Below are 25,586 nucleotides of genomic sequence, written 5' to 3'. Positions count from 1 at the left end.
ACTTGTTAACAGTTTTATCTTTATGTTGCCTAACTTACTTTAGCACTTCATGTAAACACTGTCGGTTTCATTGAGACACAATGAATCGTGAAATTCCTAGAAAGGTAAAATTTTTATTTTGGTTTGGATTTACATTTTATCACAGGAAATTGATGTGTAAGCTCCTTATCTTTATATGAACCGCACCATGTGTACCGTGATGTAAAAATTACCATGATGTAAAGTAAGCTGAATTTATATGAATGTTTGTCCATTGTTCATATATTTTTTAACGAAATGAAGTTGTTATTTAGCGCTTCATACTGGTAGCGCTTTATGTTGTTGATGAAGGCATTTATGAAGACTTTAAATGGTACTTTTATGCGTGTTGTATATTGATTTGAATACTTCCCTTTTCCAAGAGACTATATATAGCATATAGCACTATATTATTTGCCATTGGAATAACTGATGTATGTGAAATAAAACATGAGCACGTGCGACTTATGTTATCCAATCGTATGTACAGTAGTATTTTTTTTTATAACCCGGAGATATCTCCATCTTGATAAATTAGTACATAATTTTATTATATATACGACATAGGTATCGTGATATTAATGGATAGACAATCTAAAAAAAAATAAGTTTGCGAGGTAAGCCGAATGGAATGATATTAGTTATCTATAATTGGTGTAATCAGGGGTGTACAGAATATTACACCGGTGTTAACATCACACTTTAGGTATAGTTGGAGATGTCCAGGAAGACCATATTTCTTGACTCTAGTCAATCCTTGTAGTTCGATGAAAGATATAAATACTAATATAGAGATTACACCTTGTGATCAATTTATTTGGCAATCGCCAATGGCAGTCCGCAGGGTTTAAGAACATCGGCAATTGTTCTAGTCAAATGCGTTTGGTAACTTAAAATATATTTTTCACTCTTTTGGTCTTTTGGAAAATGTTGTTTGTGCTATATTAAGACCCCTCTACAACTCTACAACGAAATTTGTTACATGCACACATACAAGAATTGCGGTTTTAGCCAACGCAATCATAGGTTTGAAATCATAGGTCGTCCGAACCCCCTCTGGCTACGGATATGGAACTATTAACACCTCATTATTACTCCATTCGTTTTATTAGTTTTATTCCTGATGTGTTGCCCTTTATTCTCCACTTTTGATCATCATTCCATTAAACTAATTAAAAGATCATTAAACCCACTAAGAACTCATCTCACGTTTAATAAGCAAATTATAGGACGAGGTTTCCTAGGTACGAATTTAACGGTACCTCCTAATAACCGGAAGTCGACTCATCTCTTCCTTTTATTTCAGGACACGAACAGAAGAAGAGGTACGAAATATATCCATTTGAAATCGCAACCATCTGAACGCCATCATTTATATAGCCAGTTTTATTTCAAAACTTAAATGGTTAACACTAATTAGGACAGTTGATTTTGTATGCGAAGTGGTTTATATAATTGTAAAAATAAAAAATGTGTTTACTTTCTTGACTAGTATCAATTTATGCATGCAAACTGGTGCTGATGCAGCACATTTAGCACGACTTCGAATTGTAAAGACATTAAGTAGAATATTACGCGATAGAGAAAAGTTGAGGAATACTTGAAATGCGATTCAAGTTGTCCGTAAGAAAAACTTGCCTCTTCTCCCATTACATACGTACCTTGTCAAAGTCTTGTTATCGGTGTTTTCTTTTGGAAGGAGGGGGGATGCCTTGTGGCAGGCATATGGGTTCCAGGTTTAAGTCTGGAGAATTGAGCTGTTCATGGACGATTACGTATACGTCCTATGGAGATAGGCCATGGCTTCCTTGATAGCCTGACAATTTATGATGAATATTTTGACAAATCCCCTTGAAATTGAAATCAAATTGATTCGAACAGTAGCCGAAATTGACCTACAATGTAATGTCTGATGGTGAAGGGCATTCCTGACTGTCATTGTAAAGATAATGCACATGTGTAAAAATATGTCATTGCACTGGTTAACTCTTACCATTTTCACCATTTGTTTATATTCATTTTCATATATACAATAACATGTATTTCAGACTCAAGATGGGAGCCTACAAGTACATGCAGGAAATCTACAGGAAGAAGCAGAGTGATGTCATGAGATTTTTGCTTCGTATAAGATGCTGGCAATATCGTCAGCTGTCCTCAATCCATCGTGCTCCAAGACCAACTCGTCCAGACAAGGCACGTCGTCTTGGATACAGAGCTAAACAAGGTTTATAAATATTATAATTTTTTTTTCAATACAATCAAAAAGAGATATTAACAAGTTATTCAATGTATTATGTATGCCTACACTTCATTGATTAGAGAGCAACATTTTAACCTTAACCCTTTCACCGATTGCTGCCCAGACAGAAGCTACTCGGAGACGATGGCTTCCCTGGCTACTATTACTCAAGTGGGAGATCTTCATAATAAATGTCAATAAAAACTTGTTTGTAGTTATTTGTGTATTTATTTCATTCACTAACACCATGTTTCACAGTTTTATTCATGTTTTAATAATTTTTTCTTCTTAAAATATTCAAATTTTCGGCATTTTCTAGGTGAAATTCTCAAAATTCTGCTCTTTGACCCCAAATCGTAATTTTTTAACCCAAAACGGCAAAATTTTGAAATTTTTTATGAGGCTGTACAAATTCCTCACCCTGAACGATGTCCATTCCAAGTGTTTTGTACTTAAAACGACATTTTATGTCTAAAAAGTATGGCAGATTTTACAATAAGAAGGAAATATTGTTTTTTTGTATCCATCAAAAAAGCAATTGCTGAAACTGTGAAACAGACTGTGTAATGGAGTAATGCATTATGTTATTGAATAAAATGTGTCTTTCTGAGTAAATAAAAATAAAAATTACTCTGTGTTTGTGTTTTTTGTTAGAATTAGAGGGTTTTCAATTTCAAAATATTGGACATGGAATAGACATCATGACCTACTTTACTGACATCCAGCTTATTTGGAGTGGAATTTTGAAGTATTATTTATAAGTGGAGCCTAATAACATGGACTTATATTTTAATAAAAAGTCTTCTTTTGTGTTTTAATCATAACTTTAAGGCAGTTTTTTATTGGTAAAGGCTAAAAAAGGTAATTTAATAATATTGTTGCTAACGTCACGTCTTTTCCGTCCATTGTGGTATGTCACGATCAGAATTTTCTTGATGGTTCTCAGACAGCCCATTGTAGTTATTTTTATCCCGGGTTTTATAAATAATTGAAAATAGCAATCATATTAAATTTGGATGACGTAAGGGGTTCAAAGGACTTGAGGAATCAATATCATTGGCTGTTTTATTTTTTGCGAACGTTACTCTCGACGTTTCCGTCCAAATCAGTGTCACGTGAGCAACATATATTTAGATCTGTAACTCTCCTGTATAGGAGTTACGATATCGCCCTTTGCAGAAATAGATTCGGAGTCAGTTCCTTCACATGATGGGGAAGCAAAGATGGGAAGTTGTATGTAATATCGTTACAAGAGGACCTTAAATGTATTCCGTCCACCAAAAAGACGTTCGCAACAAAACGTAATGTCATGATAGTAGATGTTGCTAATGTTACTATTACGAATTGGTTTCTTGTGTATTCATTTGATATAAAGTACACCTGCAAATGACATTCTGTATATTTAGAAATTCTAAACCAGACTGTACAATTTTATTACTCCAGGCGTATATTAAACATCACTGTGTGCATACATTTTAACTTTTAAAGATGTTGTTGCTCATGTGACATGTCCAAATGTCGCTAACGTTACTCATTTTTTGGTTTCTTGTGTATCCATTTGATATAAAGTACAGCTGCAAATGACATTCTGTATATTTAGAAATTCTAAACCAGACTGTACAATTTTATTACTCCAGGCATATATTAAACATCACTGTGTGCATACATTTTAACTTTTAAAGATGTTGTTGCTCATGTGACATGTCCAAATGTCGCTAACGTTACTCATTTTTGTCTCTGTCACGTTAGCAACATGAAAGTAGGAGACAGAACACAATACTGTAAAATCTGCCGTATACTAGTTTGGCTTCAATTCTTCCATATTCTTTCAAAAAAAATGTTCCCTCATTTCAAATTCTCGTAAATTCCGTAAATTTCCTCTGATTTTGACACGGTTTTCAACAAACGGAAGCGCAATGTTTACACTTTCATCCGGGTATTCATCAAAGAAAGATAACTCATGTTTGCACTGTTTTAAGCGGGAAACATAAAAGAGGTATTCCGATCCCGGTAAAACGGGACTCATCGTCAGCTGTCTGAAGCGTGAATCCCGGTAAACCGGGACTCATCGGCGAAAGGGTTAAGGTACATTTTGTAGTGAAGTATGATTTTTGTTCGACATGAACAATTTTATTTAGTAATTCGATTTAATTAATTTGTTCAGAACTAAACACCATTATTAGGTCTGGGGAAAGTCTGGATTCAGAATATATTTCATCAATTTAGGAATTAAAAACCATGTAAATATAAATTTTTAATAGTCTGAATCAATATTTACTGGTCCTGGGCATTGTGTGCACTTTTGAAAAAAATGACTATATATAGACTTGTGAATCTGCTGTTTGAAATTTACTTATGATGTTTTAAATATAACCTATTTATTGACATTGTAAATAAATTGTCATTTGAGCTTGGTTTATATTAACATTTCCCAACAGCTTTTCCTGTCACTTTTAACAGATGTGAATATGAATTCTGAAAGTAAAATATTTGGTTTTCAATTGCAGGATATGTTATATACAGAGTTCGTGTCCGTAGAGGAGGTCGTAAACGTCCAGTACCCAAAGGATGTACATATGGTAAACCCAAAACTCATGGAATCAATCAACTGAAGTTCCAAAGATCACACAGGTCTATTGCTGAGGTGTGTATAAAAAATAAAATATGTGATATACCCATTCCAAAAAAAATTCTCAACTCGAAATGGAAAACACTAACACACTGAACAAAAGTATTACAACTGTCTTAATCCTGACTTTGCACAGTTTTATAGCTAATTAAGTCTCTCACCATGCAGGGATGATTCCAGATGTTTTCAAATGGGTCCCTTGAACATCAAATTGGGAATTTTTTAAGCATAAAATCGACGAAATAACATTATTTTCCTGTAAACACGGAAAATGTATATTATTAAGTTTAACCTGTACACTGATGTTCATGTAAGTTGTAACATTTTGAATAATTATGGATTGGTTACTGTTGTTACATGAATATCATTGAACATGATACACTAGTCTATCATCTTACCTATAGTTACCTAGGCCTATTACATTTTGTACATTGTATTACAAAAACATACATTTCAGCTAACATTAACCACAAAAAAAATCATCCATCGGGTATTTTTTCTACAGCAGGTCATCTCTATAAATTATGTAATAGAATCATCCCTGCCATGTGTGAGCTAAACACCATTTACAAAATGTACATATGTATTTTAACAGGAAGTTGATATTAGGCAATTAGATTTCAAGTTGGCAAGTAATCAGGTTGGGCACATTATTCCCCAAATGAGTTATGATCCCTTATTTGAGTAACCATTTTATAGTGCTAAAAACTATTTTTTTAAATGGGTAAAATGGCACAAATTTATAGAAAAATGGAACAACTCCCAAAGAACTACATTTTTATATATATAAAAGTTTAAAGCCTTGAAAATAGTCAAATTTTCTGATTTTTCTAGGCTTGTATCTTTTTCGGTATCAATCAAAATAAGGATAATCATCTTTTGGAAAATGTGCTGTATTTTTCATGGATATGTGCCATTTTAAGTTCCGAAAATTTTGTTCTTTAGCACTACCAAATGATTACTCGTATGAGGGATTGTTACTCATATGGGGAACAGTTACCCAACCTGGTAATAGGATTGCTAAACAAAACTTGAATTTCTATTCAATTAACTTCTACACCATTTGGTTTCTGTCGAAGGGTTGTCACAATGGATTTCATAAACCACTATTGGTAGGTCAATGATATTTGGTATGCTGTTCTTTATCGGGGGTTTCATTATCTTTCATGTTGACTGGTACTTTTCAATTCATTCTATGAACATCTTGTATAAAAATTCCTACATTTAGGCGGTACTTGTCAATAGCATAGGAGTGTAAAAGTACCGGGTACCGCCTCCTAATGAATGGCCTGTCTTTAAGCTTTTCAATTTGAAAAACTAATTTCCATAAAAATTATATAAATATTATATTAAATTGGTAGAGTAATTGTTTGTGCATTTTACTATTATATACAATAGCGTTTCCTGCAGCTTTTAAAAAGGGCAGGGTAATTGTTAGCTCAGAAGGCACATTAAGCGCGATGGACAACAATTTTAGGGCACTTACTTAACATAAACAGGCAATTTCTATAAAATGGATTCATTTAAAACATACTAGTTTAATACTATAAAAAGGACATATACATCTGTAATCAATCATTAAAACAAATTGTTAAACAAGAAAAAGTGTTTAAAACATATATATATGAAATATTAAAAACAATAAACACAATTAAAAACAAAATCAGTTCTTTAAAAACAAGAAAGCACTATGTCATATACATGTATATAAAAATATTGCTTTGGTCATATCAATTGTCATTGACAAATCCTCCTTTTTTTCCCTAAAAACAGGTTGACACATTCCCTGATATCCAGGGTCATTTTTAGTAACCAAAATTTATTAAATTACAAAAAAAAATAACTTTACAAATTAACCCCATCCCCTCTACACCCTTTTCCAAATTAAATTAATATAGATACAACAAGTTTTACTACTTTCATGGCACTACCATATCAGCTGTTTATTTTAAATGTCTATAAATAGCCAGACATAGTTGTCTGTTACTTAGGTGTTTTCCCAAGTTTTTTTCCCGCCTAAAATGATCACCTGATATGTTTGTAAACAAAAGAAAACATTTGATCAAGGAATTCATTTATTTTCTGGATTATTCTGCTTTTAATAATTTAGTTTGGATTTTTATTCATTTCATTTAAGGTACAGTCAAGCATTTGTATTTAAAAAATAGTTTGCAAAGAATTTTTACTTTTCAATTTGACAAATGTCTCATGATCGCCGTTCATTGGCTTGTTCAACCATGCAAACAATGTAAATTATGTAAATTAGAAATCTATCAGCTGTAAAAAAAAATTATCTAAGCATCACATCGATGTTTTATCATTAAATCTTCTAGGCAAAACGATGTTTCTGGGACTTGGGGGATACAATCAGGACCCGTGATTAGTATCTGTATTCACTATTCAATCTATTGCAGTTTGCTAATCAGCTGATTACGAAATCGATTACAAAATGGCGACTTCGTGAACTTTTGTTTTGAAGGGAAATAACTCGAGCGGTATTCATAAAATATGTCTTTCAGTACCGGTTGTTAATTACGACGATAAAGGCATTGCGTCAGGAATTTCGACAAAATTAGGGCAGGGCGCCAATTTTTTTCCCCAAAAAGGGCAGGGTGTCGAGAAATCGCGGCAGGGCGCCATTACACGCCAAAACCACCTGTAGGAAACACTATACAAATTATGTGCAGGTCAGGGTTCTCCCAAGGTCCTTTTAGCATCACAGTAATATAATGCTATCTGAATTGATTTTCTTATAAAATGTGTTCTGGATGTTATGAATATGCTGTTATTTTGAGAAACAAGATGGTATTTCTAATTTCTTTTATACCAGGATGCTAAATGTAATAGCTGGGGAGAACACTGGTGACGTGAAACTTTTTAACATGTAGATCTGTTGTAAACAATTTATTACCAGTTTGTTCTTATGTTCTGCTGTTAAAACACTCCAGGTTCAGGTTATTGGACATTTCACGGACATTTTTTATCCCAACATCAATCTTGTACCCGTCTCAAGTCTATAGTCTGTTATTATAGTCCTAATAATCATTATCCACTTTTTTCTCTTCATGCCTGAAGACGTTGACTGATATAGTTTACACTATGACAAGTTTTATATCAAATAAGCATTTTGTTCTAATACAATACTCACAGAAGTTTGATATACATCTAAAACTTTTAAATTTTATTTGTAGGAACGTGTTGGTCGTAAATGTGGAGCTCTCCGAGTATTGAGTTCCTACTGGGTGGCTCAAGATTCTTCCTACAAATATTATGAGATCATTTTGGTAGATCCATTCCACAAGACCATCAGGAGAGATGCCAAGATTAACTGGCTTTGCAATCCTGTTCACAAGCACAGAGAATTGAGAGGACTAACTTCAGCAGGAAAATCCTCCCGTGGACTTGGAAAGGGACATTGCTTTACCAAAACAATTGGTGGATCCCGTCGTGCTGCTTGGAAGCGCAACACTACTGTCAGTCTACGAAGGAAGCGTTAAACTTTCCTTCAATTTTTTTTTTTTTCATTTTTTTCTGCTTTTGGCGATTTCTTGTTTCTGACAGTGATTGCTGAGGCATGGATCACAAAATGACTCAATAAAAAAGGGAGTCTTGTTAAAAAATTTTGTTTGTCTTTTTATTTAAGATTAAAAATGTACAGGCGGCAACATCATGAACATTGTATAGGTCAGTTGTGTTGTGTGTTCTATGGTATACTAACCTTGATGATCACATGGTAACATGCTAGCCTATATCAAACAATCATAGGTTCAATCCCATGTCTGATCAAACCAGACTTAAAAATAGGTATTTGTTGGTTTCTCTGCTCGAGTGTACATTAGATTTAAGAGGGCAAGCAACGATGGATGGTCTATTTATTTTTTGTGAGCAATGTTAATCGTGAGACATGCTTACCACATGGTGTAATAAGGGATCAGAGATATCAACCTCTATTTTCAAGTTTTGGATCCGCCACTGGGGTTCCAACTATATGCTCCCATTCAAATGCATTGATCGGCTGAAAAAACACCCACCCGCCCCCCTGGATCCGCCAATGCACCAAATCGAAGTAGATATATTAGGCCGTGTACAGTAAACATGTTTACATTTGGTTTAATGTAATATGCACCAAATCGACGTAGATATATTAGGCCGTGTACAGTAAGCATGTTTACATTTGGTTTTAATGTAATGTACACTAGTTTCATTATCTGAGAAACGTAACTAATCGTTTAAATTTGATCACTGAACCATGAAAATGAGGCGAAGGACAATGAGCATTTGACAGATAGAAACTTCTTACATAATATGAATTCGAATAGTATAGGCCTTCTACCTTCTGAAAAATGAAGCTTTACACAAATAATTAAGGCAGCCACAACCTGATTGTAATATGGGTTCTTTGATATGCTGAATCTAAGCATGTATTTAGGTTTTTGATTTTTTGAAACATAAAATTGAGAAAGGAAATGGGGAATGTGTCAAAGCGACAGCAACTCGACCATAGAGTAGACAACAGCCGAAGGCCACCAATTGGTCTTCAATGTAGCGAGAAACTCCCGCACCCGGAGGCGTCCTTCAAATATATATATACTAGAACAGCGATAATGGACGTCATACTAAACACCGAATTAAAATTTAAACTAAAATTAAAAATCATACAAGACTAACAGAGGCTCCTGACTTGGGACAGGCGCAAGATTGCAAACAGTATTCAAGTTCGACCTTTGGGTCCAAAATAAAACTTGTTTGAATTCATTATACCCATCAAAAGTTATTAGTGTTTTTATACGACCGCAATTTTTGTGTGTTGTATATTGGTATCACATCGTTGCTGTGGTCCAAAGAGGGATGATTTCCAGATAATAACTGTAGTATAAGTAAATAGAAATCAATAAAATTTTATTACAATGTTTATACCTACTTAAGGAAGGTTGGGATTGATTTTGTCGGTTTTGGTCCCAACATTTTAGGAATTAGAGGCCAAAAGGCTCCAAAATTAAACTTTGTTTGATTTCATCAACAATTGAATTATTGGGGTTCTTTGATATGACGAATCGAGCCGTGTATTTAGATATTTGGACCATAAAAGGTATATGTCCATTTTTAAATTCTCAGACCACATTCAAACCTATTCTGTGTCAACTATTTCATCACAATCCAAATTCAGAGCTGTATCAAACTTTAATGTCGTGTCCATACTTGTCCCAACTGTTCTGCGGTGTTTTAAAGCTGCAGCCTGCAGAGCATCTGGTTAAAACTGCTCAGTTCTAAGTTAATTCAAATTTGGGTCAAAAGTTAACCTGTTTGATTTACCACAAAAATGAATGCATGAGGCTCTTTGATATGATGAGCGTAATGTTCATAATTGGATATTTTAAAAAGAGCTGTATCAACGATGAATGATATTTTCGAAATTGTTTTCTTTGTGTTTTGATTTGATCTCTACGGTCGTATCCAGATGTGCCATGCGGAGCATGTTATTGAACTTGTTTTAATGACGCATTATCACCTAAATGAATCTCCATAGAAAAGATTATCAACAAGAATGTGTCCATAGTACACTGATGCCCCACTCACAATATAATTCCATGTTCTGTGGACTAAAATTGGGTCAAAAATCTTATTTGGCATTTATGTTAGAAAGATCATATCATAGGGAACATGTGTACTAAGTTTTAATTTGATTGGACTTGAACTTCATCAAAAACTACCTTGACCAAAAAGTTTAACCGGAAACGGGACAGGACTAACAAACGGACAGACCAGAAATCATAATGCCCCTCTACTATGGTAGGTGGGGCATAAAAAGGAAAATCAATTCTAAACTATTTCCTTTGGTTTTGTGTCCTAAGTGATCATATTTTGAATTTGACCCCAAATGGCCTAATTTAAGTACCTAAACATTCTAGTACATGAGTTGAGATGATATTTTTGTCAGAAATCTTGCCAAGTTGGAAAGTTGACATACTATATTAAAAAAATCAATAGTCAAAGGAGTAGGTCCGGTAAGACCTCTTTTTGGCCCCAAAATATAGCAGTTTTACAAAATTGTTAAAATGTAAACTTTTAGTTATTTATTGGACAGTAGAATGCTTCTGCTACATAAATATGGGCTGTTTTTGACAATACAATGCACATATATCGGGTACTAGCACCATTAAGTCGTGCTAAATTACTGAAATCTTCACAATTCCATCATTTTAGTTAAAATTTAGACGGTTTTCGGGTTAAATGAAAGTGGCCGCATTCGTGTTCATCCTTAATATTGAAATGTAAGTTGTATTTTATGATAAGACATAACATACATAAAGGTTAAGGATGAACATGGATGCGGCCACTTTCTTTTTTGACAAAAAAAATCAGAAAAGTGACATTTTTGGTAGAATTTTGATATTTGAGCTTGAATCAGATCGAGTTTAATGACTAAATCAGTTAAAATCTTTCACATACACTAATTGATTCAAATGAAATAGACACTTAAGTGTTTAAAAAGAGGTCAAAATCTTTCGTCAGATGAACCTGAAATTTGAGACCTACTCCTTTGTATATTAAACAAGAATGTGTCTAACTAAACAGATGCTCCACTCACACTATCATTTTCTATGTTTAGTGGACTGTGAAATTGGGGTAAAATCTCTAATTTGGTAGTACAATTAGAAAGATCATATCATAGTGAACATGTGTACTGAGTTTCAAATTGATTGGACTTCAACTACATCAAAAACTACCTTAAGAAACAAAAAACCTTAACCTGAAGCAGGACAGATGGACGAACTGTTGAAGGGATAAAAATAAGTCAAAATCAGTGTCAACTGGTGTTCAAAACTACAAAACAAAATAGAAAATGAACGAATAGAGAAGTTTCAATGCATATGAATAAGTCAGCAACCCAACTACATAAATTATTTAAAAGCCATCTTTATTTTACATCATGTTGGATAAACTAATACAAATGAATGTCCAGCACCACATCCAATAGTTTTAATCATGTGACCATTTAATTTGTCCACCAGAGAAGGAGTCATCACATTGTCTTCATTTCCATTCCCACATAATCCATGCTCATTCCATCCCCATGTTAGTAGTCTCCCTTTATCTGAAATTATACATCAAATACCCATATAAACAAGAGGCTCTTAAGAGCTTGTGTTGCTCACCTTAATCTATGTGCATATTAAACAAAGGACAAAGATGGATTCATGTCAAAATTATGAAATTGTTAAAAATTTACTATATAGGGCAATAACTCTTTAAGGGATCTATTGACCATTTTGGTCATGTTGACTTATTTGTAGGTCTTACTTTGCAATACATAATTGCTGTTTAAAGTTTATATCTATCTATAATAATATTGAAGATAATAACCAAAAGCTGCAAAATTTTCTTAAAATTACCAATTGAGGGGTAGGAACAAATGAAAGGACAAACAAACGAGTGCACAGACCAGAAAACATAATGTCCATAAATGGTACATAAAAACTGTATTAAACACTTGATAGAAACCTGTTAATGCAAGATTGTGTTCTGATCCACACCGTACACATTTTATGTTGTCATGGCAACCAATTACTTGTGGTGACAGGTCAAGGTCAACTGCTCTACCTAGCTGTCCATAGTTTCCCCTTCCCCAACTGTAAATCTTCTTTTGATCTGAAAAATAAGGACAATGAAACACAATGAACGAATCTAAAGCTAACAGACATCACATCCCCATACAAGTCCCCTCCCAAAAATGGTCCCCAATTTCACATTTTCAATATTATCTAAAGTTTTGATCAGCTGGAATTTTGATCCAGATATACATGCAAGTGTGGCAATGCAGAAAAAGCATTATAATGATCCATGAAAAAAGGTCATGGTCAGATGAACCAAGCCAGCAAAACATGTACACCTCACAATAATAAAATAAAGTTGACCCATGGTTACACAGAGTCAGAGAAAGACCTATCCATGTCACTATAACCTTGATTTCTGAGGTGAAGGTCAGGTGAACCCTTTCTGACAAACATGTAAATCTTGTAAGGAACCCATATACTAAATATAATTATTCCATTATAAATATGAGAAAACTCACATTACAAAAAACCCTTTCTCATGAAGTTCCTGAATCATGAAAATGAGGTGAAGGACAACAGACCTATAACAGATGGACATTTGATAACATAAGGCAGCACTTTACAATGTATGAAGTCTCATGGTCTACCAACCTCTGAAATATGTTTCTTATTCTGAGACGTTCATCACAGGCAAGTCAGAAATGGTGTCGGTAGGCATCAATGAGACAGCAACTTAACATCACAATTAAACTATTTCAAGGTCACATGAATTAAGAGGAACATTCACACATAAATAAAAGGGGCACTATCTGTCAAATTCATGGTCACTGATTTGACTCAAATTCTCATATTTGATTTATAATAATAACAATGTAAAACATTTATCCAAACTATCAAAAGTCTAAAATAAACAGTTTACAGAGCATGGGTTACATAATATATAGGTTCATTTCGTGTGTATTTTAGTCCAGACGCCATCTAATTACCTATCGATTTGACCTCAGATGACCATATAAGCGATGTAAACATAAATAAAAATATGAATAGATTAAACCAACATGTGCAATTGGATTTTTATAGGTCTGTTTGATTTTATTTTATAGATTAAAAATATATGTTTCTCATTGTTTTTAATCGTGTAAGTAATCCAATTAGTAATCAAATGATTTACCGTAGTTTCACTTTCATTGTTGACATTCTTTTTCTTGAAATAACCAGTACACTTACAATGCATGCGTTGTCAATCTCTAGCTAGGGGTTAAATTGAAGTTCACATGAATACGGATTTAAAGAGGTCGACTCATAAACTTGCAAGTGAATTACTAATTATCACTGTTCCTTAGCGTAATTTGACAAAATTGAACCTTTTTGGCGGCAAAAAACGAAATGTTATTTCACTATTTTACTTTCATTATTGATTGAACAGGAAAAATCAAACTAGATTTTTTATATATCTCGTAGCTAGTGCCCCTTTAAGAGGAACATTCACACATAAATCAAGGGTATCAAAAATGTATTCAATTTGCAGAATTGAATTTTCAATCTGAATATAATTATAAAATACTGTGAAAGTACTTTTATTCGTGGGGTACCAATTTTCGTGGTTTTCGTGGATGACTTTATCCACGAATTTAAGTGTCCAACGAAATAAAACAACCATTGTCCAAATCAAGACATGGAAAGATCCCCATCGGTAGGTTTGACCACTGATATGATCTAGAGAATATATTGAGTACGCCAAATCTAAGAATACTTTAATGGCAGTCACAGAACTACAACCGCATGCAGGATTATACCCATTTCATCTTTAATAATCTAAACTGTACAACTTTTGATCCTTTAATTCTCATAAAAAATATTTTTTATCGATGAAAGTCAGATTTCCGGTTTTGATATACTAGTATGATAAAGTGTTCATTTTATATCCTCATAGTTCTCGTACTTATGGAAAATAATAATTTCATGCTGGGCTTGATTTTGATAAGAATTATTTGACAATTCAAGATACGTTTACAAAATGTATAGCATTTGTTTATGTTACTATTTTCAATAGGTGACATGTTTATGGCCTAATTAACACCTTTAATGGTCTTTAATCTGTTGATCACTTTATCATGGGTTAATAAGTGTTATCACTACGATTTACACGGGTCAATGTTTACTTTGCAATTTCCTTCAATCCAGACTATATGTAACCTTTGTTTCTAAAGGCTTTAATTTTTCAATTTTTTTTTTTTAGAATACTAAAATCCACGAATTTAAAAACCCACGAACATGTAAATATTGCTCAATCCACGAAAATTGATACCCACGAATTAAAGTATTTTCACAGTACATCACTATTTTGTTAAAATATCAAATCGTTCTGTGGATTCATAAGCTTACTGGTATAAGAGATCATAAGAAAGTTTGACAAGACAACTGTAGTTTAAATATCAGAACTGTCATCTAATTGAGATTAATATTGTTTACTTAAGTTGATGGAAAATAAAATATATGTGATATCCTGTATCCAAAATTTTAATAGCTACATGTATATGTCCTTATCTTATCTATTATGACTTTAGTTCCTATGTTGTTGGATTGCTGTCCCACTAAAAGAAACCCAGCATCTTCTTATATTGATGGGACTTTATTTGCTGCATCTAGATTAATGTACCTGTTAATGCCAGCATATGTGTCCATCCAGCCTGTATGTCTGTGACCTTGCCTTTGAAGAAGGTGGTTGGTACTAAATATGGCTGCTGTATGACCTTATCTGTTGACAATTGTCCATAAGTGTTATCACCCCAACTTATAATCTCACCATGATCTAAAATACAAATCCTTTATTAATATATAATGTGTGATGTCTGTGACCTTGAACCTGAAGAAGGTGGCCGGTACTAGATATGGGTGCTGTTTGAAATTATCTGTTGACAATTGTCCATAAGTGTAATCACCACAACATGCACAACTTCTCACCGTAATCTAAAAAACAAATCACATTAAATGTGTGATGCAAAGAGCTAAGTGTGGTTCACAATTGAGATCCTATATGTGGCTCAAACATGCACGGTCAAAGCTGTTATGTGACCTTGTGGAGTTTGGTGGGCATCCTTTCGACCTAACGACTCATCTCAAAAGACCTCTGACCTTATATTGATAAACTGTTTTAATTAAAAGTTCTATTACCAAAAAGTTACCTGAGACAATTTGCCAGTCTTACTTTGTGACATTAAGTGGGGTACCTTCCATGTACTTGTCAATAAGGAGGCAACCCATCAACAGAATGAATTTAAAAAAGAATGGACACTGTTTGGCAGCCATCCACCCACCGTACATGCCCAAATAAGCTACCTTTTTTTCAGCTGAACATTTTAATCATGTTCTTTTGTTAAGGAAATATTAAGCTTCTCGGTCGTATAAAAATTAGTGTATGTCAAAATGCTATACTGTAAATTCCGAAATTATTGCGAAAAATTAGACAGAGTTGTAAACGCAATAATTTAAACTCAAATATTTGAAATATTTTATATATAATTTCAACAGGATTTGTCTCAATATGGTAAAAATTAAAATAGCATTGTAGTCTAAAATTACAAAATTGCAATAATAAATGCATGCGATAATTTCTGAAATTAAAGTACATGTATACCCAATGATTTTTTTCAGTTTGTGGTTCAAGGTTTTTTTTCAAAGTACATATTTTGTATACTGTAAACCAACTTATTTTCGTGGATACTTTATTTCGCATTTTACCCTTTCTTGACCACCTCACGGCTATTTAATTTTGCAATTTTCTGATTAACTTGATAAAGTTTAGTAAGGAAAGACCCAAGATTTACAAATTCACGACGATTTATATTCGCGTTTTTTTTTCTACTTGCGAAAGTCGCGAAAATAAATTGCTTGTGAAAATAAGTTGGTTTACAGTAGTTAGACTATACAAATCCTTGGTTAAAGTATCTAACCTGTCAAAGCTGAGAAGAAATATGACCCTGCTGTAATCTTGATAACCATTCCTTTTGTGCCTTCAGGTAGGTGAACTATAAACAAGCAAACAAAATATTCTTCATTAGTGAGATGTAAGAATATTCTACAGTGAAATTCTAGCATTTATTGTCTGGTTGGTGATTACCCGGTATTGTTTTTTATAGATGGAAATCATCATTTTCTATGAGCTAGAGTCTCTAAGCACCATGAAATGCCATCACTGAGGGTGGGAGGGGGTGGGGTAAGGACATTTTTCTGGATGTCGGGATCGTTTTTTTTTTTTAAGCTCTGGATTTCATTGATCCTTCAGGAATTATCTTTTTCAAATTTCGGGACGTCAGGATTTAAATTTCTTAAAATTAGGGACCTCAGAATTTTGGTGAACAGCAAGCAGATTACTGATAGTCCTTGAAATTCTGAACAGGCAAATTGGAGAACTATTCTGACAAACAGATTTTACTATTACATGTATATATTGGTGATGGAAGAGATAAATGCTTTCAAATTTAAAACATTCTTTTTTGGTTTAGAATCATATGATATGGTGTTGATACTTGATTTCATACAAAAAAAAAATTAAAGTTGTATTTGTTGAACTTTTAAAATCATTTTTGCCTTTATTGATGAAGCAGCTTGCAATTGAATAATAACAAGTCCACAATCAATTCCTATTTCTGTGGATTTATTAATGTTTGTTCGATGCCAATTTTTGTGGAACCACAAATTTAAGTGTTCAACGCCGTACATATGTCTAAAGCAATAGTGGAAAGGGATTAATATAAGTTGCAAAACTTGTTTCCCAATCCACTATAAATAAATATGTTTAAATTAAAAATTAAATTAAAGCAATATATACAGACTTTGCAAAAACCATGACATTAAATATAACGGGATGTATATAATCTGATTAGAACATGTATATTTTACCTTTGCTTACCGATGGTAGGTACTGCACCAGTTTTGTCTTTACTTGACTTTCTACTCCCCCAGATATATACCTGTCCAGTATCTGAAAATAATTTGATACATTTCACTATATATAAAATTCATACAAATATTTTATCCATAAATCAAAGCTCTTGTGAGTTCTGAGTGTTACCTGTCCAGTATCTGCAAATAATTTGACACATTGCTCCACCGCGTGGTAGTCTACATTATGGGGATAACTTCCCAGGATTTTGCTAATAGATGTTGTTTTGTTTTAAGTATTGTGTGTGAATGATTTAACTTTAAAATCTGGGTCCTCCACCATTTAATGCTCTACTCTGGCTTAGATAATAAACTAATGTTCAAGTTAATCAACTTATATTCTTCAAAACACATCTACATGGAATGGTAACAATAAACCAAGAGAACAATCAAACTAATATATAATTTAAGGTGGTACCTAACACTACAGGGAGATAACTCTGTAAAATCAGCAGAACGTTTTAATGACGTTGTGTTGTTAAGGGAATATTAAGCATCTCAACGATCAAAATAAGTGTTTGTCAAACTGCTATATAACCAGTGTAATTTTTCTGATTAAACGGTTGGTTCAAATTTTTTGAATTTTTTACATTTTTGTTAAAGGATCAAAGTAAATACTGTGTCAAAATTTTATGAAAATTAAACAAGCCAAATTAATTTTAGTAAAAGTGTTGGGTACCACCTTAAATACAGAATGCAATCTGCAATACAAAAAACCCAAAGACAGGTTAACGAGAGATAACTCTCTTAAAAGTATGTTAACTTTACAAAACTTCTTGGCCATACCAAACTGACATGTAACATCACTATAAAATTCATACAAATATTCCATTCATAAATCATAGTACTTGTGAGTTCTGAGTGTAAAGATTGCTTTCATTTTGCAATAAAGTGGATTAAAATACATTTATGAATTTGAGTTGGAGTTATCTTCCTTTATACAAATAATGTCAATGATCAGACAACTATCAACTAAAGTTCAACTGAAAGGTTTTTCATTATTGTAGGAATAAAACCACCATTTTATTTCATCTATTAGTCTTTATGACATTGGCTTTTTTGAAAAATTGTGAAGAATTTATCCTTATTTCAAATAAAAAGATATTAAGCATGAGTAAAGTTTTATCCAATCTAATATTACAACAAAACAATTCACAACATTTTATTGTATATAAGATAATTACCATCACTGGAAGTAAAGGGGGATTGGACCTTTATCAGGACTCTGGGATCTGTGATTTTAAGCTCGGAATTTCGGTATTCAGGAATTTTTTTTCGAATGTCGTGATGTCTGGATTTAAATTTCTTTAAATTTTGGACTTCAGGATTCCACGTTTTAAAGCCCGGGATTTCGAGATCAGGACCCCTCCCCCCCCAAAGTAACCCAATCAAATTTTCAAACCTGAAAAGAAGCTAAAATCAGGTGAGGTGTAGTTTTTGGATATCCACTATGTTACTGGTATGCATAGGTGGTACAGGAACACAAGCAGGTATTATATGGCAAAAAAAAATCTGGTTTGTAAAATCTATGTCGCTGTTTTGTCAGTTATATGTAAAAACTGACATTCATGATATGGTGATCTGGCTTGCCAATAATAATTCCCCAGCAAGACACTGAAGTCACATTGACGATTAACAGTAGGGGTAAAACCCACCAGAAGATTAAAAACAAACGTTGCTAATTTGTTTACTTATTTAGTTTTTGAAATTTCAAATGGGATAATTATTGCTTTTAATATAATGGCTTCATAATTTAATTATATACCTGTTAAAGCAATACCATGACGTAATCCAGCTTCTATTTCATTGACTTTAGGATTCCCTGGTAAAAACATTCTTACCTGTAAATAAAGATTTATTGTACATGTACATTTTGTAAATATATTAACTTTTTAACCCAACTGTTAATATGAATAAAAAGATGTGGTACGAGTCGAATAGGACAAATCTATTCAAATCACATCCAGGTTAACAACTAATGGCAACCATGGCAACCATCAATAATGAGCAAAACAAATAACACATAGTAAAAGTAAAGCGAGCTCTATAAAGTGGGTCTCATTGGGGTCTAAGCGTGACGCGTGATTGTCGATTTTTTGTAAGCGTGACACGTGAAAGTCAAATTATTGTGTCGTGAAAACGAGAAATGAGGTCTTGCGGGACCCAGGAAATGACAAAAAAATGAGAATTGCTTACGTACATAGTGTAAGCGGGATACGGGAATCTGAAAACAGTAAGCGGGATCCGGGATCGGAACCCCCCAATGAGACCCCCTATAAAAGGCCTTGAAATGACAAAGGGAAAACATTTAAAATAATAAAACTAACAGCCTGATTTGTGTACAAAACAACAAACAACCGCTGAATTACAGGCTCCTGACTTTGAACAGGCATGTACAGAATGTGACTTGTTTGAAAATGTTTGCTGGTGCCAAAACCTCCCCCTAACTTTGGACTGGATGACTGGTGTACAACATAACGTTTATAGTTCATTTTTCATAAATTTACTTTGTTTCCAAATTCAGATTTTCAACATTCAGAAATATAGTCCTGGGTAAAAGTGTATTTCTACATATACACACATATATGTATGAAGCATGTTTTGATGTACACATTTTAATAATGAAAGTACATTTTCTGGCTTCTGTAATCCTCTCTTAACACCTGTATATCAATGAAATTACGGGAGTTTCTCGCTGCCTTCTGCTGTTGTCTCTCTATGGTTGCATGGGTTGTTGTCTCTTTGACACATTCCCCATTTCCATTCTTAATTTTATATGGAATATATATCTACAAGCTTTTTCTTTTAAACATAATATTATTGATTTTTTAAAGGATTTGGACAGATAAATTTACCATGGCATACAATGGGAGGTAACTCTCGTTGTACCTAATTGATCACACCATGTACATTCCCTTGTTACTTTATCCTGGTTTTAATTAACATGTAGTTTTAAGCAAGAGAATATGTTCCAGTCATTTCTTATTCTATAACTGATTTTTAAAAAAACTCTTAATAGTTGTCAATTTGTAAACTCTCAGAACATGCATGTCCATTTGCTAATAAGGATGTTGACTTACTGGAGTAGTGATATATTTCTCTGTGATATCTGGTAATCCCAATTGGTTAAATTTATTGGATCCTGTTACATAAATTATTCCTTTATCTGAAATAAAATTTTACCCTTCAGCATTATATACTGGTATGGATTTTGTCATCTGGTTAATAAAAGTAATAGGGAAAAATGTGTTTTAATGTAAGCCCTACATACCATATCTTGTAATCCTCAAAATTCCCACCCTTAAATCATTGGCAGTTTAGTTGTTTCCTCTTAGTTGTTGAACATGTTAGAATCAATCTTACAATAAAACTTGATGTGAAATAATTTGAGCAAAATAAAGACTTCCTACACCTAAATAGTTTTTTAATGGTCTATCATATCATCAATATATCATATTCAAGCATGTTCAGTGTGACCTATATTTTTTTACTTTTATAAATTGTTACTTGGATGGAGAGTTGTCTCATTGGCACACATACCACATCTTCCTATACCTATTGTTACAAGTACTTTTAACTGAAAAGGTTTGTGATTTACCATTTAACATTATAGTAAAGTCCCAGCCACCAACGACTTTAGTTATTATTTCCCTTTCAATTGATCCAACAGGTGTCAGCACGGTTTGGTCTTCTGTTGATCCTAATCCTAGTTGACCTTTGTCATTTGAACCACACACAAACAATTTTCCATTATCTAAAATAAATACTGTATACATGTATATTCACAGTAGCATGGGTTCGAATCCCGGCGAGGGAAGAACCAAAAATTTGCGAAAGCAAATTTACAGATCTAACATTGTTGGGTTGATGTTTAGACAATTGTATATACATTATGTACACAGCCATGTATCACCATCATTGATGGCGATCCGATGGATACATCTGTTGTAGGGTTGTCACTGACTCAGACGTACTCATGTATATTTATACATATATATATAAAACGAAATTTGTTTTACATGCTTACGTATAAAAATTGCGGTTTTTATCCATCGCAAACATAGGTTTGAACGTAGTTTTCAATTAAGACCTGTATACCACGATGTTTTTGTATGTGCCTGTCCAAAGTAAGAAGCCTGTAATTCAGTGGTTGTCGTTTGTTTATGTGTTGCATATTTTTTTTCGTTTGTTTTTTATATAAATAAGGCCATAAGTTTTCATGACTATGCGGTATGGGCTTTGCTCATTGTTGAAGGCCATACCATGACCTATAGTTGTTAATGTTTGTGTCCTTTTTGGTCTCTTGTGGACAGTTGTCTCATTGGCAATCATACCACATCTTCTTTTTTAAATTTTCAGTTTAACAAATTGTTAATAACAATCATGACAATAACTATCACATGTCAAGATGGGAATCATTTGACAGCTTACTGATGAAAGATATATATATATATATTAGTTAACCAAAATATTTAATATTTGTTTATAATTTTACTCCAGTTTTTGGTGATGTTGTACCCTTTTAGACTTGCTTATTATACAATGTGATTGATTGAATTTTGGTGTTTTAACACCACTTTTAAGCACCGCTTTTGTGCTATTTCTTGGTGGCCAGTTTTTAATGGTGGAGGAAGCCTGAGTGCCCAGAGAAAACCACTGACCTTCGATAGGAAAACTGACAATCCTAGTAATTAAGATTGGAGTCGAATGCACCTGCACGAGCGAGGTTTGGACTCATAATCTCAGTGTTGACTGGCTAGTGATAACAGTAGTAACTACTAGACCACTTGGCCACGGAGGCCCCTATTATACAATGTGTGTATATATATAAAACCAGATGCTCCGCAGGGCACAGCTTTATACGACCGCAGAGGTCGAAACCCTGAACAGTTGGGGCTAGTATGGACATAACATTCAAACTGGATACAGCTCCGAATTTGGATTGTGATTAAATAGTTGACACAGCAAAGGTTTCTGACACAGAATGAATGTGGCCTAATGAACTTAAAATATTTTTTTTGCTTTTGAGCAAATCACTATGCTGTTGAATATTAATCCTTTGATATTTCAAGAAATTTTGCTTTTCATTTCTGAAATCTGAAATAAGAAAAATTGAACCCCACCAATTTTTTTCACCTCCCCCTTTCCCTTATTCCAAAAATGATCTTCAAATTTCTAATGGAGTTTTCAACAACAACTACTCTGCAAGAAAAACTAATTACGAACCAGTGGCGGATCCAGAAATTTTCATAAGTGGCGGCCCACTGACTGACCTAAGAGGGGGCTCGCTCCAGTCACGCTTCAGTGATTCCCTATATAAGCAACCAATTTTTTTCCCAAAAAGGGGGGGGCCTGGGCCCCCTGCACCCCCCCCCTTAATCCGCCTCTGATTTCTGTAGTATCAGAAAAGAAATGACATGTGTACTCCAAAAGTGGACAAGGGTCATCAGGATGAGGGTCTTAAAATTCTGTATTAGGCCATTTTTCTCTTTTCGGTTTTCAGTGGTGAATCCAGAAATTTTCATAAGTGAGGGCCCACTGACTGCCTAAGACATGTAAGTGGGAACTCCGCTCAAATCATGCTTCAGTGATTCCCTATATATGTATAATCAACCAAATTTTTCCAACAAAAGCTGGGCCTTGGTCCCCTCCCCCCTAACACTGCCTCTGCTTTATGCTTTTTGTCCATTATCCTCTTTATTTTAGCACCTCATTATTCTCTTGATTTATTTGTTTGGTCTAATTTTCTCTAATATTCATATTCATGATATTTATTGCCCATTATTTTCTTTTCTGTAAACCCCAATCAACACCCTCATGGACAGATTAAAAATACTAAATCCTTATGAAATTACATGCATTAGCAATAGGCATCTGGAGGGCATGATTTCACAAGACATTAACATTGTCTGTTTTTAAATCTAAAGTGAAAGGAGATGCAAAAGACGGTTTATATTTACTTTGCATTCTTTGAGTAATTACCTGTCAGAACAAGGGTATGTCCACCTCCCCCACTCACAGATGAAACATTACCAAAATTTTTAGAAAGATTTATTTCCTCTGGTATTGATTTGTCTGTACAATGGCCTAATCCAAGCTGTCCATAGCTATTAGCTCCCTGTGTAGATTAATACATTTTTGTTTAGGGAACAGCCATTCAACTTCCAGGAGGGGGGTTATGTTTTTTGTCTGAGTCAACAACAACAAAAATTGCACAAACCACCAAATTTTTTTTTTTTTTTAATTTAGGCCATAAAAAATAATAGGTTTGTTTGCCCAAACCCTACCACACAGAAAAAAGCTGCCTACTCAAATTCTTTTATTGTCCTGATTTGAAGAAGTTTTTTTTATTCAGATAAATACGAAGACTAATAAACATCCGATACTTCAATTTCTTTAAAAAAAAAAAAAAAAAAAATGCCTACCTACCTACCCATTGTCTCAACCTTTGGGTAGGGTTTGGGCAAACCAAAATATTTTTAATTGTGGCCTTATCAACACTATATCAATCATTTTTTTTTTATTTAACACTACATGTATAACATGTATAAGGTATGGGGAAAATCAATATTTTTTTTTTGTAATCTGCTTGACAAGAATATTTTTTCCCCATCAAATTGGGGATCAGAATTTGTTTTTCTACAAACAACATAACCCCTCCCCCTCCCTTTCTTTGAAGTTAAATGGTTGTTCTTTTACCTACATGTATAAAAATGTACATGTATATAAAAAAAAATTTAAGAACATATCAAATATTATATATCATTCAATCCAACTTTTTGTGTCCAAACTGAAAGTTTGGCATTTGACACAGGATTTCTTTCCTTAATAAAATATCATAAATTTTGACACCAGAATTATGTGATTTTCAAGATTCATTCAAATTTTATTAAGGCATGGACCATTTGACTTTCTGGGGGGGGTATAGTAAGTATGACATGTATGAGGTAATTTAAAAAAAAAATATATTCTTGTTTGGTTGGCATGAAAAAAAAATCTGGCTAATTATAAAAACCCAGCCCCCGCCCAAAAGTCAAATGGTTCATGCCTTAGTAAATAAGCTATATAAATATTAGCTCTAGTGAGATTTTCAAATCAACTTAATAATGTGTTAGCCTCCAGGTTTTCTATTTAAAGCACATACATAGTCTTGCACTCACCATTTTGGCTGGATGACACTATTTCAATTCTAAAAAATTGAAAACAGGATCAATTCAGGGGCGGATCCAGCCATTAAAAGAGGGGGTTTTCGACTATATGTCCTAATTAAAATGCATTGATAGTCCAAAAAAGGGGGGTTCCAACCCCGAGAACCCTCCCCTGGATCCGCCACTGCAATTAATTTTCTGTTTTAAAAGTTCTTCAGTACAATGTACTTTATTTGTAAAGGTGTTGCATTTGTACTTCCTTGTAAAGTGTCATGTCTTATAACTCATAACAAAAAGTGGGAAAAAAGGAGGGGGGGATTTTTCCAGTCTCTCAAAACCTGGAAAGCATCAGCATGATCAGATAAAAAACAAAACAAATTAAGGATATTAGAAGTCTGAACGTTCAATCCAATAAAAAAAAATGTAAATTTCGAAGATCATTTTGAATCCCCCCCCTTTTTTTTTTAATAACATCTGATTCATTTTTAACTGATTCATTTTTAACTTTTATTAAAAGCTGCGACTACTATGTAACAGTAGTCTTAGTTGAAATAAAAGGTCTAAATTTGTTTGTTTACATGAGGATATTGTTTATCTATTAAAATGATTTTATTCACCGTTACACACCACGTGGTTTATTGTCACTGTTTATGATTTCTGACGTAACGGGGATTTCCATTGAAATACACATTGTGTGCAAATGTTTACACTTTTATATTCATGAACAGGTGCTCGTTTTTTACTTTTCTCTTCGTAATGTACAATGTCATTTCCCTTTTTGCAGTCGACAACTCAACTCTAGAATTCATGCACAATTTGCAGAATGAATTGATGAATGAAAACCATTCTCACCCAGGAAAACAGTCGTTGGCTATTTAAAGCCCTGCCCACCGCTCTCGGTTCACCTGTAGCCATTTCTGTTGTTGATAACTCGGCGAAATTGACACACGTCACGTGACTTAGCATTACCTGATAGGCTACAAAGACCAATCACACACCAGTGAAGCTGTTCTGATCAAGCGGTGAAACTCCCACCGTAAAATAATTTA

General features: G+C 33.6%; 2 protein-coding genes across 3 annotated transcripts; one reads left to right on the top strand and one right to left on the bottom strand.

Moving 5' to 3' along the window:
• The first annotated feature begins 1,218 nt into the window (after positions 1 to 1,218).
• Positions 1,219 to 8,509, top strand: LOC139482440 (large ribosomal subunit protein eL15-like). Its single transcript, XM_071266337.1, has 4 exons — positions 1,219 to 1,343; positions 2,067 to 2,245; positions 4,768 to 4,904; positions 8,081 to 8,509. Exons 2-4 carry the CDS (start codon positions 2,074 to 2,076, stop codon positions 8,384 to 8,386), a joined length of 615 nt encoding a protein of 204 aa, XP_071122438.1. The 5' UTR covers positions 1,219 to 1,343; positions 2,067 to 2,073; the 3' UTR covers positions 8,387 to 8,509.
• A 3,284-nt stretch (positions 8,510 to 11,793) lies between these two features.
• LOC139482439 (secretion-regulating guanine nucleotide exchange factor-like) lies at positions 11,794 to 25,530 on the bottom strand. 2 transcript variants are annotated; one of them, XM_071266335.1, is made up of 10 exons: positions 25,390 to 25,530; positions 23,372 to 23,507; positions 20,988 to 21,143; positions 20,470 to 20,555; positions 19,155 to 19,230; positions 17,358 to 17,429; positions 16,399 to 16,473; positions 15,105 to 15,257; positions 12,393 to 12,539; positions 11,794 to 11,985 (listed from the first exon to the last, which is right to left on the bottom strand). In XM_071266335.1, exons 1-10 carry the CDS (start codon positions 25,501 to 25,503, stop codon positions 11,819 to 11,821), a joined length of 1,182 nt encoding a protein of 393 aa, XP_071122436.1. In that variant the 5' UTR covers positions 25,504 to 25,530; the 3' UTR covers positions 11,794 to 11,818. The 2 variants fall into 2 exon arrangements, with proteins under 2 accessions (XP_071122436.1, XP_071122437.1); XM_071266336.1 differs by lacking the exon at positions 25,390 to 25,530 and adding an exon at positions 24,550 to 24,568.
• Between the last annotated feature and the right edge of the window lie 56 nt (positions 25,531 to 25,586).

The sequence above is a fragment of the Mytilus edulis genome, chromosome 7 (assembly GCF_963676685.1).
Source record: "Mytilus edulis chromosome 7, xbMytEdul2.2, whole genome shotgun sequence".
NCBI classification, from domain to species: domain Eukaryota; kingdom Metazoa; phylum Mollusca; class Bivalvia; order Mytilida; family Mytilidae; genus Mytilus; species Mytilus edulis.
Note: the sequence above shows the minus strand (reverse complement) of the source record. Positions and strands in the feature narration are given on the sequence as shown.